The sequence below is a fragment of the Pomacea canaliculata genome, linkage group LG7 (assembly GCF_003073045.1).
Source record: "Pomacea canaliculata isolate SZHN2017 linkage group LG7, ASM307304v1, whole genome shotgun sequence".
Lineage (NCBI taxonomy): Eukaryota > Metazoa > Mollusca > Gastropoda > Architaenioglossa > Ampullariidae > Pomacea > Pomacea canaliculata.
The window spans coordinates 20,227,431-20,244,797 of NC_037596.1; the positions used below are offsets into that span (position 1 = coordinate 20,227,431).

The 17,367-nt window shown below is 40.9% G+C and overlaps 2 protein-coding genes across 9 annotated transcripts in view; one reads left to right on the forward strand and one right to left on the reverse strand.

Moving 5' to 3' along the window:
* Positions 1-176: 176 nt before the first annotated feature.
* On the reverse strand, positions 177-3,853 carry LOC112567681 (ATP synthase-coupling factor 6, mitochondrial-like). The gene is made up of 4 exons (XM_025244421.1): positions 3,715-3,853; positions 3,100-3,260; positions 2,266-2,399; positions 177-610 (listed from the first exon to the last, which is right to left on the reverse strand). The coding sequence occupies exons 2-4, from the start codon at positions 3,255-3,257 to the stop codon at positions 498-500; spliced, it is 405 nt and encodes a 134-aa protein (XP_025100206.1). The 5' UTR covers positions 3,258-3,260; positions 3,715-3,853; the 3' UTR covers positions 177-497.
* The window catches only part of LOC112567678 (GA-binding protein alpha chain-like), a 37,043-nt gene continuing 23,481 nt past the window's right edge, over positions 3,806-17,367 (forward strand). Inside the window, exons 1-7 of one of the 8 annotated variants that reach the window (XM_025244414.1) lie at positions 3,813-3,936; positions 4,550-4,663; positions 6,975-7,146; positions 7,827-7,950; positions 11,953-12,139; positions 13,623-13,707; positions 14,089-14,166. In XM_025244414.1, the coding sequence (XP_025100199.1) occupies positions 7,835-7,950; positions 11,953-12,139; positions 13,623-13,707; positions 14,089-14,166 (466 nt within the window). In that variant the 5' untranslated portion in view covers positions 3,813-3,936; positions 4,550-4,663; positions 6,975-7,146; positions 7,827-7,834. Of the gene's footprint in view, positions 3,937-4,148; positions 4,361-4,549; positions 4,664-6,974; positions 7,147-7,826; positions 7,951-11,952; positions 12,140-13,622; positions 13,708-14,088; positions 14,167-17,367 lie in introns of those variants that run through there. The other 7 variants (XM_025244410.1, XM_025244416.1, XM_025244415.1 and 4 more) reach the window with 7 other exon arrangements.

Genomic DNA, 17,367 nt, shown 5'->3' on the forward strand with positions numbered 1-17,367 from the left:
GCATGCTTTGGAGAGAAGTTAGGATTCAACTGAAAAATTAGGGGTCTACATTTTTTTTCATAGGTAGGGTTTGTGCTTCTATTGCTTTTTAAAATTTAATCCAGGGAAAAAAAATGTTATGAATTCTGCAAAACTACAAGAACTTTCATCTCAGAAAAATGACTCAGCAAAAAAGGTCAAAGTTTTTCATCTTTTATAATTCCCAGTAACTTGACAGGCACAGACATTGAAGGATGCAGGAGACTGAAAAGAGGCCGATAAACACCGGCATCATAAGGATTGAATGTGGTGTACCCAACACTCCTGATGACCTATGAAAGAACATTCACTTAGCACCAATACATTATGATGGGACATGACTTTTACCAGGTGTTCCATGAGTGGCAAGTATTCAACAATGCAGTTTATGCTGAACTCTGGTTACTGCCACTTGCTAATGTGTTGTCACTTTGGCTATCCCATACACACTGTTGCTGCTGCTCCTTGTAATGATGCTACTACACTTGAAAATATGGCTCATTATCTTCTTCCTCCTCCACTGTTTCCTGGACCACATCAACCTGCTCTATATCTTTAGTTTCGCCCAATCCCACTGGCTCCAGCTGTGGATCTGGAACAGATAAACAGCACTATGTAATGGACACAGATAAAAAGATGAACAGTACTGTCGTGCAAAGCAATTAAATTTTACAACACACATCTATACAACCAGCAATGTCTGTGTAGCAAACAAAGAAATATATTTAAAATAAATACACAATCATATAAATACACATGCAAGAAAACTTCCCAAATCAACTGCTGTGAAATATGACCACAACTTATCTTTAAACATCTATGGACGTGGCTGTTTCCATTGAGGTAGCATATATATATACACACAAAGTTCACAAAAAGTTTCATCACAGTTTTAATAGCAGATATGTACTCCATTTCTACAAAACAGCACAGGTAAGTCCCAGTCTTGTAGTGATGCAAATTTACAAGGCCAGTCGCTCCACACAAGCAAACATACAACGTTAAAGGGGTCTGTGAGCTCCATGTCACAGACAACCTGGGATTTGAAATCACTGTACAGCATTGCAATGACCTGAACAAGTTTTGCAGGGACTCCGTAATGCCTCAGGATCTTCCATAAGGACTCGCGGTGAATGCTGTCAAAAGCCTTCTCCAGGTCGATGAAATTGATGTACAGTGGTGTGTTCCATTCGTTGCTCTGCTCCAGAATTTGTTGCAGAATGAAGATGTGTTCAGAGCAGGATCGCCCAGGACAAAATCCTGCTTGTTGTGGTCGGAGGTCTTTCTCAAGGGTTGCCGTCAGTCTTGACAAAAACAATCTTGCTAAAGACCTTGCTGGTGAGGGAAAGAAGTGTTATGCCCCTCCAACTGTTGCAGTCTCCAAGATCTCCTTTCTTGGGTAACTTCAAGATGAGCCCTGTCTTCCATGCAGCCGGGAGCTGCCTTGATTCCCAAACTTGCATGAAGATTTCAGTCAGCTTTGGAGCTATCACATTCACATCTGCTTTCAACATCTCTGCTGTTATTCCATCTGCCCCTGGTGCTTTGCCGCTTTTCATTGTCTTAACTGCTGCTGTCACTTCTTCCAGGCTTGGCGGGTCTGTGCAGATGTCAAGGTCTATAGCTGCTGGCTGGATGTCTGCAAGCTGAGGGGGATCTGGTCTGTTCTTTCTTTTTCCGTTGGAATCCCAGTATCCCAGTATTTTCTCTCCTGTTTCCTGTAAGACTTGATTGAAGTCGTCTAAGGTCATCTATTGTTGGTCTCCTAGTGCCTGGAACCTGTTCTTTACTTCCATAGAAAATAGCAGATATGCATTCCATTTCTACAAAACAGCACAGGTAAGTCCCAGTCTTGTAGTGATGCAAATTTACAAGGCCAGTCGCTCCACACAAGCAAACATACAAAAACTTATCACAATCTTTTGGTTTTTGGTTTCTATGGGCAGTAAGAATAGTACAGATATGCATGTGTGTGTGTGTCCATGAATGCTTGCATGCATATTTGGGTATCTATGCATTCAGTCCAAGGTGGAATCAAATGTATGGGTGTTGTATGGTATCTGCAAGTGTGGTAACAAAGTGAGGAATATATTTTATCCTTTTTTGTACATATAGTTATGCATGCAGTAGCATCTGCAAGTGTGATTAGTGATAGTCATGAAAGTGAAGGCAGTCACCTAGACATGTGCCTAATGCAATATCACTAGACAAACAGATATTAAATGGTTTTACAGTTTTACAGTTTACCAGTGAAAGTAAAGGTGGGAAACTTGGTCATGTCTTTGCCAGTGGCATTAAACATGCGGTCAACTTTGTCCAGCTCCTCCTTCAGAGCCTTCTCCACTTCAGGTGTTGCTCCCAGCAGCTTGCCCTGAACTGATCTGCAAACAGCACATTTTTTTTTTAAAAAAAGCCTTGAAAACTGAAAGACATTTTGTTATACAAAAGTGATAACTACTTCCAGCTATAGAATGGTTACCCCTACCAGCACTGAAACATCACTGATCTATTGAAGATACCTGGCTTTTCGTTAAAGAAATGATACAGTAAAGGGGTGAGGGTTGGAAATATTGTGATAACCCTAACTGCTATATCATTTATTTTTATAGTGCTTCCTGGTATCTGTTACTGCATGCATATTTAACTGCTGTCAGGCTGCATATTCTGTCTTCTATGCTATATTAATGTTGAGAGTAATGTACTATTTGAACCATGTATCACAAGATAAAAACATTAAAGCAGCACAAGGATTTATTTTTCAATCACAACCATAAATATAGACCTGACACAGTCCAGTTTAATCTTGACTCCACTCTATCCACTTCCCCAGCCTTCATCCAGTGGCACAATGGTCAGTGCCTGTCACCAGTACAGTGAGGACTGGCTGTCCTAGGTTCAGATCTCCTCTAAACACAGTTCTTTCTCTGCACGTGGATTCTGTTCACAGGTTGGCTGCTTTGCCGTAATATAGCCTTAGCTGCTGGCTCCAAGCAAAACATTAGAATTCCCTCTCTAACCCTTTTCTTGACACATGCAAATGATAATCCCTATCCCTTCCCCCAAAAGAGAGAGAAGACTCACTTTGATTTATATTCTCGAATCTTTTCTAAGAAGAGCTGCTGGATGGGATCCAAAGCCGTTCCAGATTTCTGTGCAAGTACTGCACTGACACCCAGATTTCGTTGTACCTGACAGGTTACTTTTCTGAGAACTCCAAATCGTGTGACATGTCGAAACATTCTCTAAATGAAAAAAAAAAAAGGCTTGCTTTAATTTTATCAGAACATTTCAGCTTCTAAAACACCGAAGCACTCGTTTCTCGTGTCCTTGGCTTTACAATGCTACAACACATTAATATTAAATTACTAATGCTGTCACAATTCAAAGACAAAAAGAAAAATATGTACGGTGAGGTATTATGAAACTTAAATTTCCAGTAGCCGATTTCTATATGATATGGATAATTAATTTTGGTCCCACGTTGGCATAATGAATTTCACTTAGTTCTATATTGTAGTTGTGTTGTGCTACAAGCCCTAGAGGCAGAAGCCTGAAAAGACTACAAAAAGTGGCGTATATATATTTTTAGGGTAAGCGGATGCATTAAAAATACGGAGTACAACATAAAGAAACAATGCTTTTGTCTTCTAGTGTAGGCAGACAAATAATGTCAATCAAATTGTGTCGCCGGCTTACCGAGCTGTAGTGTGTACGACACTGTACAAGGGCACACGGTGGACCAATCACCTTGGATTATCGTCTCGTTGGCGAGACTTGAGTGTGACTGTACGAGACCTAGCGTCACGTGACATGAACCTTAAAAATTCTGCGCTTTTGTGGATTTCCGTTGTCTGAAATTTCCGGTAGAATCCTTCTTCCTTGTGAAGTTAGTTCCAGAGAAATTTTGTCTTTATTCAGGTAAGTAATATGTTATCATGAACATCAAAAACTTTCTAGGCCATAGACAAGCAAATCGCGACGCCCTTTGAAAACAAAGCGAGGAATTCGGTCGAATGGCTAAGAGTCTTGCAAACAGGATGTTGAACGTGGTCGCATTGGCCGGAAGTCTTCTTCATAAACATCCGCTGCAGACATCTATTTCCTCTTTTCACAGCAACATCTCTCCATTATCTTAAAACTTTCAGTTTCGTGGTGCTTAGAAAGTGCAAGCTACGTACCTGTAATCATGAGTGTGTGCCTCGTTGTATACGTAAAAATTGCATGCCCGCCATATTGGTTGTTGGATATCAAGCCGCCAGTGGCAACATCGAGATTTCCCTCCAGTCAACGGTAGCCGTGATATAGCCTGAGTTTCTGCCACGGCTTAAAACTTCATTCGATGGTACCACCTTTTGTGAAATTATTCGTTTACTTTGTTTAATGTCATATCTTGAAATTAGAATTTTGTTATTCATATGGTATCTTGAGCTTGATGAAGTAAAGGTCATACTTACATGTGGTACGATATCGTTTCTCTTCAGGACACGTGCATTAGAATAGTAAGTGATCACGTTTTTGTTTTTTTTTTTAGAATGAATTTTCCTGGTCTATCAAAAACAACGAGACGATATCATGTTAGAAGGGGGAACAGTAAAACACAGTGTCCTGGTGGAATCACTGCAGTGTGGTACCATTGATCATAACAGTATGTTGTCTACAGCGGCAGGACATGTACAAATAATAATTTGGTTAAGATTCTGGTCTTAAGTTTCTAGAAAATGTGCATGTCTGATCTGTTTGTGAGATGGTAAAACTGCCATAAGTGAACTTGGAGGCCAATCATATCCCCGCAGTTGTATCACCTCACAGCCTAAGTCAGTTTGTCGTAGCTATGTCCATTTCATCCCAAGACCAATTAGCGACATCTCTGCATATAATCCACCACCAGTTGGTGCAACTTACCTTGTAGTGGTGTGGTGGCTTGTGTGCCTTGTCGATCCATAGAGCTATGTCAGTGGGAGCCTTGTGCTCCTGACAGGTTTAACCAAACCGAACAAGGCTGGGGAGAGGCCAGACTAAAATGTTGCACCCTGGCCCTCCAGGTTGGGGTTTTTGCTTTGGGCTAATAACCCACCCATGTTAAAAAAAAAAAAAGATGTTACAGAAACCGCAACAGTACCACAACAAGGGTCTGGTCGGGATGCTTCCTCTGCAGAAGAGCTTATGACGCATGCTGGTGAAAGCCTTAGGGAAGCCAGCTTGCCGACTTATCTTTTGACGAGGGAAGGGACCTGGAACATCAGAACTCTCCATGAAAGTAGCAAGTCAGATCAAGTGGCAAGAGAAATGAGAAAATACAACATCAGGTTCTCGGGTTATGCGAAACTAGATGGAATGGAAGTGGCGAGACCAGACTTACATCAGGAGAAATCATTATTTACTCTGGCCACAAAGACCTGGACCATGATCTTACCCAGGGAGTAGCACTGCTGATGTCAACAGAGGCAGTAAAGGCGCTGATGGCCTGGGAACCAGTCTCACCACGGCTTATGTCAGCAAGATTCAATGCCAAAGGAAGGAAGATTGCCATCATCCAATGCTATGTATCAACAAATGCAGCATAGGAAGAGGAAAAAGAAGACTTCCCTGCAGTCTCTGCTTGACTGCACACCAAGAAGAAATCTGAAGATCATTATGGGAGACCCAAATGCTAAAGTGGAAGATGATTGGCACCAGCATGGAACTCATCATGGTAATATATGGCATCGGCACCTGCAATGAAAACGGGGAGCTCTTCACAGATTTCTAGAAAATGAGGCAAAGGACATCGGAGCCACATGGGTCCAGCTGAAGAGGGCTGCCCAAACCAAGTCCGCTGGCTAGGTGTTCATGCGGCCCTATGCTCCTCAAAGGAGCAACAAGGAATAAACTGCACATAATAATAATAGTAGGCAAAGATAGTTGAAGTAACAAGTTCATGATAAAATGAATGACAACAGTTTGTGTAAAGAGAAAAACCATTTATTTGCCATTCTATGATACATTATTTGCTTACGTATTGCTAAGCAGCCATTTTTGTTTATTAAAAGAGTGGCTAAACTTATTTGCATTGCTTTGTTTAAAACAGGCAGCTGAGCTTGTGTATTTATATTATTCATTTAACTTATGGCTCTTGGTAATATTTGATGTTAATATCTGCTTAGCTAGAGATGAATTTCCAGATTATTCCCTTTATCTTAATAATAAATCCAAAATTTTTAAAGCGCATACTCACACTCCTAAGGAGCATGCTCTTAGCACTTAAGAACAAGAACAAAACATGGACAGCATAAGAGGTACAGAAACAAACGCACAGACAAGAGTGTTGGTAACGCATGTAGACAGAATGTGACAGATGGCGCTGATCTTGCATGGTTCATAATAGGCAGACTGATAGACAGCTGTAACTTGTTTAGCAAGAGTCATGTCTGCAGTAACAATGAATCCCAGATTCCTGTGGAGGACGCAAGGGTGATGTTTGTTTCGCCCACCTTGATATGACTTGATGGACAAACAAGTGAAGAGGGATTTGTTCTTCTTGAACATAGGGCTTCCGTTTTATCATCATTGAGTTTAAGTTTGTTTGACATTATCCAGTCTTTGACTTCATTAATGCAGACTAGAGTGAGACTCAGCCGGTGGAGTGAACCAGTACAGCTGCGTATACAGCATATGATTGATGAGAAACATTGTGAGACTGGATGCGAGATAAAAGTGGTTTCATATACAGAATAAACAAGTACTGAGCCTTGAGGGACGCCACAAGAAAATGGAGCATGGCGAGATGTTTGACCATCAACAAACAGAATAGCACAATACTGCCAGATAACCAAATGGGAGTGTTCTTTTACAGTATATCTATCAAAGGTGCCCTCTTCACCTATGCTGTTTTTTTGATAACATCATGTGAAACCCTCCATAACCATTACACTTTCATTTTTATTGGTGGAAGGCTGATTACAACATAAACTTTGCAGATCTGATCTGAGAGCAGGTACTAACAGAGCTACAAGACAAGCATGTGAAATGGAGACCAGCACTGATGATAAATACATATAGTACTTCTGATGTCAGCTTCAGTAGCAGCCAGGCAGTACTTCATTGAATAAAGAAATAATGCAATGAACTCGGGAGGATATGTGCATTATGGTATTGTGCAATATGATGCAATATTACATCATTATAGGCTTACTTAGGATGTTGTTACAGTCCTACTGGATAAATTTACAGGGTGAAACATAGAAAATGAACAATATCAAATATTTTCAAAATGAGAGCCAATAAAAAATTGTCATAGTCATATTTGTGTTCAGCGCACCAAGATACTAAAGATCAGGACCATTTTTAAGTCAGTAATAATAGCAATGTTGACCAGTGCAGCCTGTACCAGTTAGCTGATAAATGCCACAACAAAAGAGAAAGACACTTTTTCATGTACATTCATATAGTGGCATGACTTTTCCTATAGGGGTGCAAATACTATTTTATTTTATTCACTTTTCTTCTGACCCATCAGTTAGGAGTTCCTAGGAAAATTTTATGACCTTCCTATAAATTTTCATTTTTGTGTGAGCGATAGGTGTAGATTGTTAACCATGTTAAATGGTGTCTGCTAGATTATTTTGATTAATGTTATGTGTACAGCTATAACACATTTACTGTTCAGTATGGATCATGATTATTAATATTGTAAAAGTATGAAAACTAGCCTTTTTAGCTGTTTATGTTAAGACCATCAAAACGAGTGAATGCTATCAAAATGTGTGGATTTCTTTGAGATTGGGTTGTCATTTTAATGTTTATTAGTTTGAAATTGTGATGTTGAACAGCTTGAAGCATGAAGAGAGCAGCATCACCTGTGTTAGGTGTGGAAGGCGACATGGTGGTGGAGGAGGTTGTGTTGCCTGATGAGAAAAGGCTCAAGACCGAAGCAGAGGAAGTCTGTGTCGAAGGGTAAGTGTTTTTCTCCCTGTTTAGGGTTTGTGTCAAAGAGTGGTAAATGTTTTTCTCCTGTTAAGAAAGCACTTTGGAAGATAGCTTGACTGTGTAGCTGCTCCAACAAGCAAACAGATTTTACAAAATACTTCCCTTGGGCATTTTCTTGACTGTGCCAAAGACTTGAAGATGGTTAACACTTATCAGTTCACTTGAGCACTTTTAGTTAAAAATCACATTTAAGCTTGAAATTCTGAACCATAAAATCAAAAGTAGAGGCACAGTTTTAAAAAAATGCTTGTGTCACAAACGAAATGTGCTCAGAGGATGTCAGTAGCAGAAAATCGTTAAGTAAAGGACTGATACACTTAGCCCTTGAGAACAGCGTTTGTTTTTGTTACCACTGACTGGACACCGGTGCTGAAAGAAGGAGCTAGATGGGTCTTGCAACAGTTGGAGGTTGATGTGTCCATGCAGAGAAGGGACGGCCGCTAATTGACTTTCCCATGGTTTGAAAGGGTAAAACTGCTCGGATCTTGGACAGGTCAAGGGCAAGGTGGGAATCCACATAGAACCTGGATTACTGTGTCTCACACTATCGGTGATGCGTGATTGGTCGTAGTGGTAAGCATGAGGATGTTTGTGAGAGTGACTAACCAATGGGGTGCATGTGTGGCCCAAGCCACACATTTTAATATTGTGTTGGGAACAAAATCAACGCTTCGCTACTTGACTCTTGGAGGGTGCGCATCAGAAGAGTACTTCGCAACTCAAGTCTTTTACCACGTGTAGTCAGCTACTACCAGTCAGATAAGAAACGAGGAGTAGGAACCGGCCAAGAAGGTGTACAGCCCACTCGTAAGCCCGAGTGTAAAAGCAGAGTGACCTCTGTACCTGTGAACCCATGATCTACTCTTGGGAGCACAGCAGGACACGTTATTCTGGTCACAAGAGCTGGCACTGATTCCTACATGGGGAAACTTCAGGCCTGCTAGTGACAGAAATGGGGAGCACACTGGTGCAAGGGGACGGTATGCGCGAGTGCTCGTCCCAACTCTCTACTTAGTACATCTTTCGTCTCGGTGCCGGACAACGGACAAACAAGGTCATTGGCCATCATTTCTTCTGCATTGCGTATCTGAATTAGTATTAAGGACACCTTAGATAAGTAGCCAAGATAGGGAATTAGTTATTTGCATGTTCTTTTTATTTCCTCATTGTTTTGTTAAGCTCTCAGCATTTGTTTCTTGCTTCGTTAATAAGTATTTTTTGCTTTCACTAAAATTGTGTCGTGTTGTTTGTTGGGACGTGCGCTGGGGCCTTGAGTCAGTAATTAGCGTTAATTAGGAATTTAGTGAAAGTGCATCGCGCACATGATTATGTTGGCATGGATGGCGGAGTAGTCGAGAGTGTAGTAAAGACCTTACTACGAGGCTCCGCCCATCACACATGCCTAGACCCCATAGTGTAGTGACAGAGATGAATTGCTGGTGGTTGAGCCCTCTTGTTCTAACAAAGTTCACAATTTTCGTAACAGTGCTCACAAACATGGTTCATGTCTAATACATTTGTGCACAGCGCTTCTTTTTAATGCAATGAAGAAAGGTGAACTTGTGGTCTGGATATATTTCATTAACAGTTTACTGAATTGTGGTCAGAAGACCCATGTTCCTGCCGGTTAAATTTGGAGATCCATCAGTTGTGACACTTCTCAATTTTCTTCATAGAAGTCCATGCTTCTCGATGCACTCTTTCATTTTTATAAGCAAATCCTTCCCTGTTGTAGTGTCTTTTATTGACTCCATTGAAAGCAGTTCCTTGATTATATCCAAGTCATCATTAACACCTTGGATAAAAATAAGCAGCTGTGCAGTATCAGTAACATCTGTACTATCCTCCAACCCGAGTGAATATCAGTCAAATTGCTCCATCAGCTGTTCCAGCAAATCATATTGCATGTGTTCTATTTGGTGTGTCATTGTTCTTCTGGATAAGCTAATATTTTCAAAGTCTTCGTTTGCTGGACACACGATTTTGACCACATCAAGCGTGCACTTCTTGAGGAACTCGCTGTCCACAAATGCCCTGTTGTCTTTTGCAATATTATATGCCACAGTGAAACTCACTTTTGTTGCGGCCTGCTGGGTTTTGTACTGTATGTTGGTTCTTCAACTGTTTAACCAATTGATCTGTTTTTCTGCCCTTGCATATTTGGATAGTTCGCTGCAATACCCTGGATGTTTTGTGCCAAAATGACGTTCAGATTGTGCTCTTTAAAAACTGCAATGCCTTCTCTGCAAATTATGCACAACTTTATCTCCAACACCTGTGAAAAATATTGTGCTGTTCACCCTTTGTTGAATTTTTGACGCTCACCATCCACCTTTCTCTTTTTCCTGTCACCCATAACTGCTACGGTCCTAACTTACTGCATGAAAACTGTCACCTTTTCCGCTAGCAGACATTGAACAACTGAACTTATGATTAAGATCAGACTGTTTCAGTTTGTGAGGAGGAGCGGGTAACCCAAACATGCTAGGCAGCAAGGCATCTAACCTTACCGATGACACATTCGTGTCAAAACATTGGTAAACTTTGGTCAGACTATGTTGAAGCAAAACAAATAGTCTTGTTGCTGCCAGCCTTTTCTTTAAAGGCAGTTGTTGCTGCTTTCTTATGACTACGTCAGCCGCATTGTTATTTGTGTTCTTTGTCTGTGATTAACTGTTACATGCTGCTGATTTCTAACAACAAGTTGTATTTGACAAATTTCAATCAAATTAACCTAGGTTTTTCTTTTTAAAAAAAAATCAACAAAAAACAGACTAGTGGACTTCACATTTTGGGTAAAGGGCCAGCCCAAAGACGTCCGCAGGCTGTACTTTGCCTACCCCTGCTGTACGACACTGTGGCTGTACTCTCTCCCATCTTTGTTTGCCTGGTTCACAGTGGAGTGTAGACGTAGAAATGAAAACTGCCCTATAGTTACATTTGCAGATGATGTGCAACTTACAGGACTTTCAATGATGATGACTCCTAGTGCAAACAGGAGATTGAACATTTTGCTACATGGAGTGGCAACAGTTATTTAGAGTTAAACGTTAAGAAAAAAAAGAAAAGAAATGATTGTAGTTTTCAGGAAAGACCTGATGACACACTCATTAAAGGTGAGGTAGTAAAAAGAGTAGACAATTACAGATATTTAGGTATAACTATCAATGATAAGCTTACCAGGAAAGCTCATGTTGATAGTTTTGTCAAGGAAATGCATAACTGCCTGTTTGAGAAAACTCAGATCTTTTAATGTCCGCGGAGAACTCTGCAACTATTCTACATTTCTATAATGTGCTGGACCATGACTTTTGGCCTAGTGTGCTGGGGCGAAAGCATAGCAAAAGATGATAGAGACAAGCTGAAAAAAAACATTTAGAAAACAGATGGGTGATTGGGAGGGAGCAGAATGTCTTCAGAGACTATCGCAGTCTTCTGTACAACAAACTGCAATTTTAGTCGATGACTCTTATCAACTCCAACAGGAATTTGACAACAGAGGCATAGACAGAAGGTAGGATCGCCGGAATCGCTTGCTATCTGCACTTTATGAATTCCAGTGGCAATCCACATATACAACCAAATCATGGATAGGACACATCTTTGAGTGAAGGTTCTCATATTGCTGGTTCCTGGTGCCAGAGCACCCAGTCTTTTTTGTTTTTTTTGTTTTTGTATACTGATAGTTAATGTCATACTTGAGGTATCATACAATGTTTAATGTATTATGTAGTAGTAACATTGGCAGATAATTTCCTTAAAAAAGATTAATAAAGATGTTTTTGTGCTGTAGTGTATTTGTGGGCTAGATTGTCTATAAAGAAGGAATCCTGACTTCAAAAGATCAGTTCTCTATTTGTGTGCTAGGATTCTCTGTGAAGAAGAGCTGGAAGGAGATGGTGAAGGCTTACAGTACTACTACACAGTACCAGAATAAAGATGTTAGTATTTATTGCATTTGTGTGCTAGGATTGTCTATGAAGAAGAACTGGAAGGAGATGGTGAAGGCTTACAGCAGCCTGCTCCACAGTACCAGAATCTCATCATTCAGCACATGGACATTGCCGAGCCCCTCTCAACACTCAAGCGCCTTCTGGAGGTGCGGCTACAGTGCTCACTGGCAGATCATCAGTTTTACTTGCAAGATAGCTACCCAGTAAGATATTTGAAGCATTTTTTCCTTATATGGTTATAGTTGTTGAAGGGAGTGTGCTAGAATATCACTTTGAACTGGAAGATCACAGGGTTTTTCTCTGAAAAAGAGTATTTTTTAACAATGTTATTTGTTATCTATTAGATGTGTAGAGTTATTAGGTAAGATATGTAAACACAGGTGACCTAAAGAAGCAGCATAAAAAAGATAGCAGAAGTAATGTAAGTACAGCAGTCATGTACTTAATGGGATGGGTGAAAAAAAGGGTTTTTATTATTGACACTATTTTCTATAGTAGTCTAATATAATAGCTGTTACTACACTGGGGTGTAGCCTAAATCAGTGGTTCTCAAAGTGTGGTCCATTAGTGGTCCACGGGCGTAAGTCAGGTGGTCCGCGGCTGACAGTCATCATATGTCAGCAAATCGCCAGATAGGCTTGTAGAAGACTTCAGTTAAGTACGTAGTTTTATGTCAACTTATTACTATACTATTGTCGCAAAAGGACACTTAGTTTTGAATTGTACTGAAACTAATGCGGCAATTTAAATTTGAAATTCATAGTACAGAGTGATTTTAGGCCTTGGTGGTCCGCCATATTTTTTACCTTAAGAAAAGTGGTCCACGGTCCGAAATACTCAGAGAACCACTGGCCTAAATCACCTTTCTTTTTTCTTGATTCATCAGTACAGATAGTAGATGCATAGTTTAATGCAGTATGTCTATAGCCTATATATTTTTCTGTTGTCTGCCTGCAGTGTTATTTGCTTAGAATAATATTCTTTGATATGGCAAGTAGGTTTGATGGAATATTTTAGTACATCGCTTTTAATGTAAGAGTGTACACGTGCATGTGTGTTTACCTGTGTGTGTATGTTTGTGAAAGATTGTACTGAAAATTTTGGTCTACTGACTGTACCTGCATATAATCTGCAAATATATACAACTATTTCAATGGCCAGGCTGGTCGCCTTCAATTTGAAATTTCCTTCTTAGGCATTTCATCTTTATTTCAGCATGATGAGGGTGTGTGCTTGAGTAAATGACCTGATTGCTTCAGTCGTATGTGGCTTTGATTTTAAAATGTGAGCAGTTAACATTTTAACATGGAGCTCATCAAAAAATTAATTAGAATAATAAAAATCTGCAAACAAGCCACATCACTATGTAAGCTGCAGGGTTCAAAGCTGGAGGAAAAAAGTTGTGACTTATAATCTGAAATTTATGGTAGCCTGCGATCAGATTTCACCTGTTAATCATCTATTGTGTTTAGGAACTTATTATTTCAATCAGTTGAAGAGGGGGATGAAAAACTAATACTTGATAGGGCATGGTATGTTGGTGGTGTTCATTATTTTTGGGTTAGGAAACTAATTATTTACACAATTAAAGAGGGTCAGGAAAAGCTAATTCTTGGTAGAGCTATATGCTAGTAGTGGCAGTGCTGACTACAGGTGCTATATTGATGGTTATATTGATGTTGACAGCTTGATGGCAGCAAGAGCTTAGTGGAGCAGTGTGTTCAGGGGGAGGGAATGGTTCAAGTCAATCTGGAGGTCAAGTCACAGCCTGGTAAGTACATACAGACCTAGTCACTCAGGGAGCCATTTAGGATCTTCCAGTCATTCAAGGTTTCAGCTTAAGGGCTTAAATACCAGTCTTATTTAGCAGCATAGTTTAGGTCTCAAGTTCCACCTTTAGGTCTCACATGCCAATCATTCAAGAAACCCTATTTTCAGTCATAGAGGATACATATATTTTAATTTGCAGACTAATTTAAATTTGTTTTTATTTGTTGTTGTATGAAATATTTAAGCACCAAGGGTGAAAGGAGTAAGAAGGAATCAATGAAGAAAAAATGACGAAAATTAATGTTAATTTTACACCGTAAAAAAAATTAGCATTAATTTTATACTGTAACTGAAGCTTAATGTTAATTTTACACTGTACCAGGAGTAAAACCTAAGATCAATATTCTGGATATCTTGAAGACAACAGATGACCTGGATGTCCAGCCTGCACAGGAACAAGGTAAGTTCTTGCTGTTAGTTTAGTTTAGTCCTTGTTGCTCCTCTAGGATCACAGGGCTGCAACAACACCTCGCCAGTGGACCCGGTTTTGGGCAGCAGCCTTCAGTTGGGCCCATGTGGTTCTGATGTCCTTTGCCTCGCTCTCTACTGTTCTTTTCCAAGGTTGCTTGTTCTTGCTGTAGGGACATGCATTCTCCTTCTTTTTATTCCTTTATGCCCCCAGCAGATCATACGGCTGCAACTACACCACGCCATTGGATCTGGTTCGTATAATCTCTTTGTATTATTTTGCCCAGCTGCTTGTTCTGTTTCTTCTGCCATCCTGTGTGCAAACTGTCTCTTCAGTGCTTCTGCTAAGGCTAAATTCTTTGGGGTCCCAGGGACTCCTTTTTCAGATTTCTAAGGGGTCCCAGGCTAACTGTAAGGGGTCCTTTTACAATGTGAAAAAAAATCAACAAATCAACATACTTTGTTCAACTGCCTTTCAGGCACACATTAAAGCACTGTAATGTCTAGTCATAAACGGCGAGATTTCTGTGCCATGAAGTCTGTGCAAGCATCTGTGATGAGCTTATGCTCACTGTACTTGGGTGCTCACTTTCTTTCTGTTTCTTAGACAATGATTTTAATCACGCTGTCAATGACATCTTGAAAATAGGTTAATGGAACTCTTCCCGGTAAGGAAAAAACTCAGTGCAAGGGAAGTTACTCTCACCTTTTAGCAGACGACAACAATAGGTTGGGCTACGATGTCAGACACTACACTTACCCAATTTTATATCTGTTCTTCGCCCAAATTTGAAGGGGTCCCCTGGGACCCCACTAACGAAAATTGAAGGGGTCCTCCGAACTTTTAAGGCATACTGTGTCACGGACCAGTCCGTGCCTCCTTAGTTTTGTTTTTTTTCCCATGATCCCACCTTAGTTTGGTGGAAGGGGATGGAAGGTTGTCACTTGTGAATGTCCTAATGTTAGTGGAAATTGTGGGCCTCGTGATTTTTGGATACCCCATGAGTTTCGGACCTCACGTGCGAAGCGGGTAGAGCTCACCCGTGTCGATGGTGACAGAGGGTGTATATATAGAGGAGGGTAGAAAAGGCTCGCGAGGAGGGGAGAGACACTTGTTTTTTGGATTAACACAGAGAGTGTGTCCGTGAAGAAGCTGTTTGGAGGTGCGAGCGAGGTGTGTCGTGTACCGGAGACATTGTAGAGTCTCCAAGTTTCTGCTGTGTGCGGAGAGTGACTCTTCTGCTGTGTGCGGGGGAGTGCGGCGCCGGCTCGGAACGGCTAGAGTTTTGTCAGCCGGAGTCGACGTCGACGACGACAACACCAGTAACAGGAATGATGGTGGCCTGAGGAGAGGACCCCCCCCCCCCCCATCTTCCGGAACAGCTTGAGGGCGTTTCGACGACAGAAGCGCCGACAGGAGGCCTGTCTTCAGCAACTCCACTGCTGTGTGCGGGGAGTGAGAGAGTGTCTTCTGCAACTCCACTGCTGTGTGTGTGGGAACGACTAGCTCGACGTGAGAAAGTCAAGAGAGACTTGACGAGTGTGAGCAGGTGCCCAGAGACTGAGTACCTTCGGCACCCAGGTGGAAGGGACAATGTGACGTTCATGCCGTTTAAAGGATGATCAGGGTAAGAGCTGTTTGAACTGTTAATAAGTAACTGAGACCCTTCGAGAAGCGAACTGAAAGACTCAGACATTGGTATTAAGTAGCGGTGCATGTGCACCCTTAGTCTGTGAAGTGCACCCTTAGAGATTTAAGGTGCTTGCTGAGCGTTGATTTAAACTGTTCTGGTTGAAAGTTGTATGCATTGTTATGTATTGTGAAGTTTTGGTGTGTATTAACAAACGGACGTCCCAACCTGGAAGTGATCTCGTGTTTTTCATTTAAAAAGAATGCGCAATGCACGAATGCCGGTATGTGACGTTTGGTGAGAATGCGCCATGTCAGATTACCGACGTCAGGTCGTGACATTTGGTGACCCCGACGTGATCACTTCAGGGAGGGATAGTCTCTCGTATACACGTTTATTAGAAGTCTGTATACACGTTGGTGAGAATTTGTATGTATGCATGTGTTTAGAAGTTTGTACACACGTTGCTTAGAAGTTGTATGCTCGTTTATTAGAAGTTGGTATCAGCAGTTTGTGTACACGGTTGGCAGTCAGCCAAATTTATGAATTTTGAAGTTTTCGTCTCTGTGTTCATCCCGTCTCCGATTACACGGGTCTGCCGGCTTGTATAGTTCAGTCGACAGAGAGGGCCTTAGGTCTAGTCTTGCTGTTGTGTGTGTCTATCTTTCCCACCTCTAGGAACTTTGCTTTAGAATCTTTTTTATGTTTTATGTATTGGTTTGGGACGCTCCTGTGTAAGTGTGAGTGAAAGTGTGTATTGCGTTTTCCACGTGCTAGGGTAGCCTAGGCTGTGTGCAGAATTGCTTTGTTTTTTTTTATATTTTCCCGTCTCCAGCTCTACGGGTCTGGGGGTGTGTACAGTTCGTCCCCCAGTAAGGTCTAGTTTCTGTGTCTTGCCTTTGTTTGTTTGTTTTTTGTGTCTTTTCACGCTCTTTTCCGCCATCTGTCTTTTCTCTACTGCTTTCTTTTCTTTTCTTCTCTGTAGGTATCTTTTCTTGGTTTGTGTTTTAAGAAAAAGAAAACAGGCCTTAGTCTTTAGTATTTCTGGAGTGTTTGAAAAGCATTTTTCCTTTCATGATATTTTGTTTAAGTGAAGTATAATTAATTTTAAACGTATGTGTTTGAAGGATAGTGTTATCCCTCGTAAATTTTGATTTTCTTTTCTTGTCACGTAAATTTGATTTTGTTAACTTGTTCTGACTCGTGGCAGGGTATAGCTCTGTAGTTGGGAATTTTGATTTTCTTTTCTTGTACGGCATTTGATTTTTTTTTAGAAGTAATCATGGATATTGAGGCCTTTAAAGCGCAAGGGGAGAGCATAGGTTTAACGGGTGAGGCGCTCACTAAGTATTTAATTCAGCGAATAGAGAAATATGAGAAGGCGGAAAGGGAAGAGAGACTTGAAAGGGAGAGAAATGAAAGGGAAGAAAGACGAGCGAGAGAACAGGCAGAAAGGGAGGAGAGGTTGGAAAAAGAAAAGATTCAGAGAGAGAAAGAACAGGCAGAAAGGGAGGAGAGGTTGGCGAAAGAACAGGCAGAAAGGGAGGAGAGATTGGAAAAAG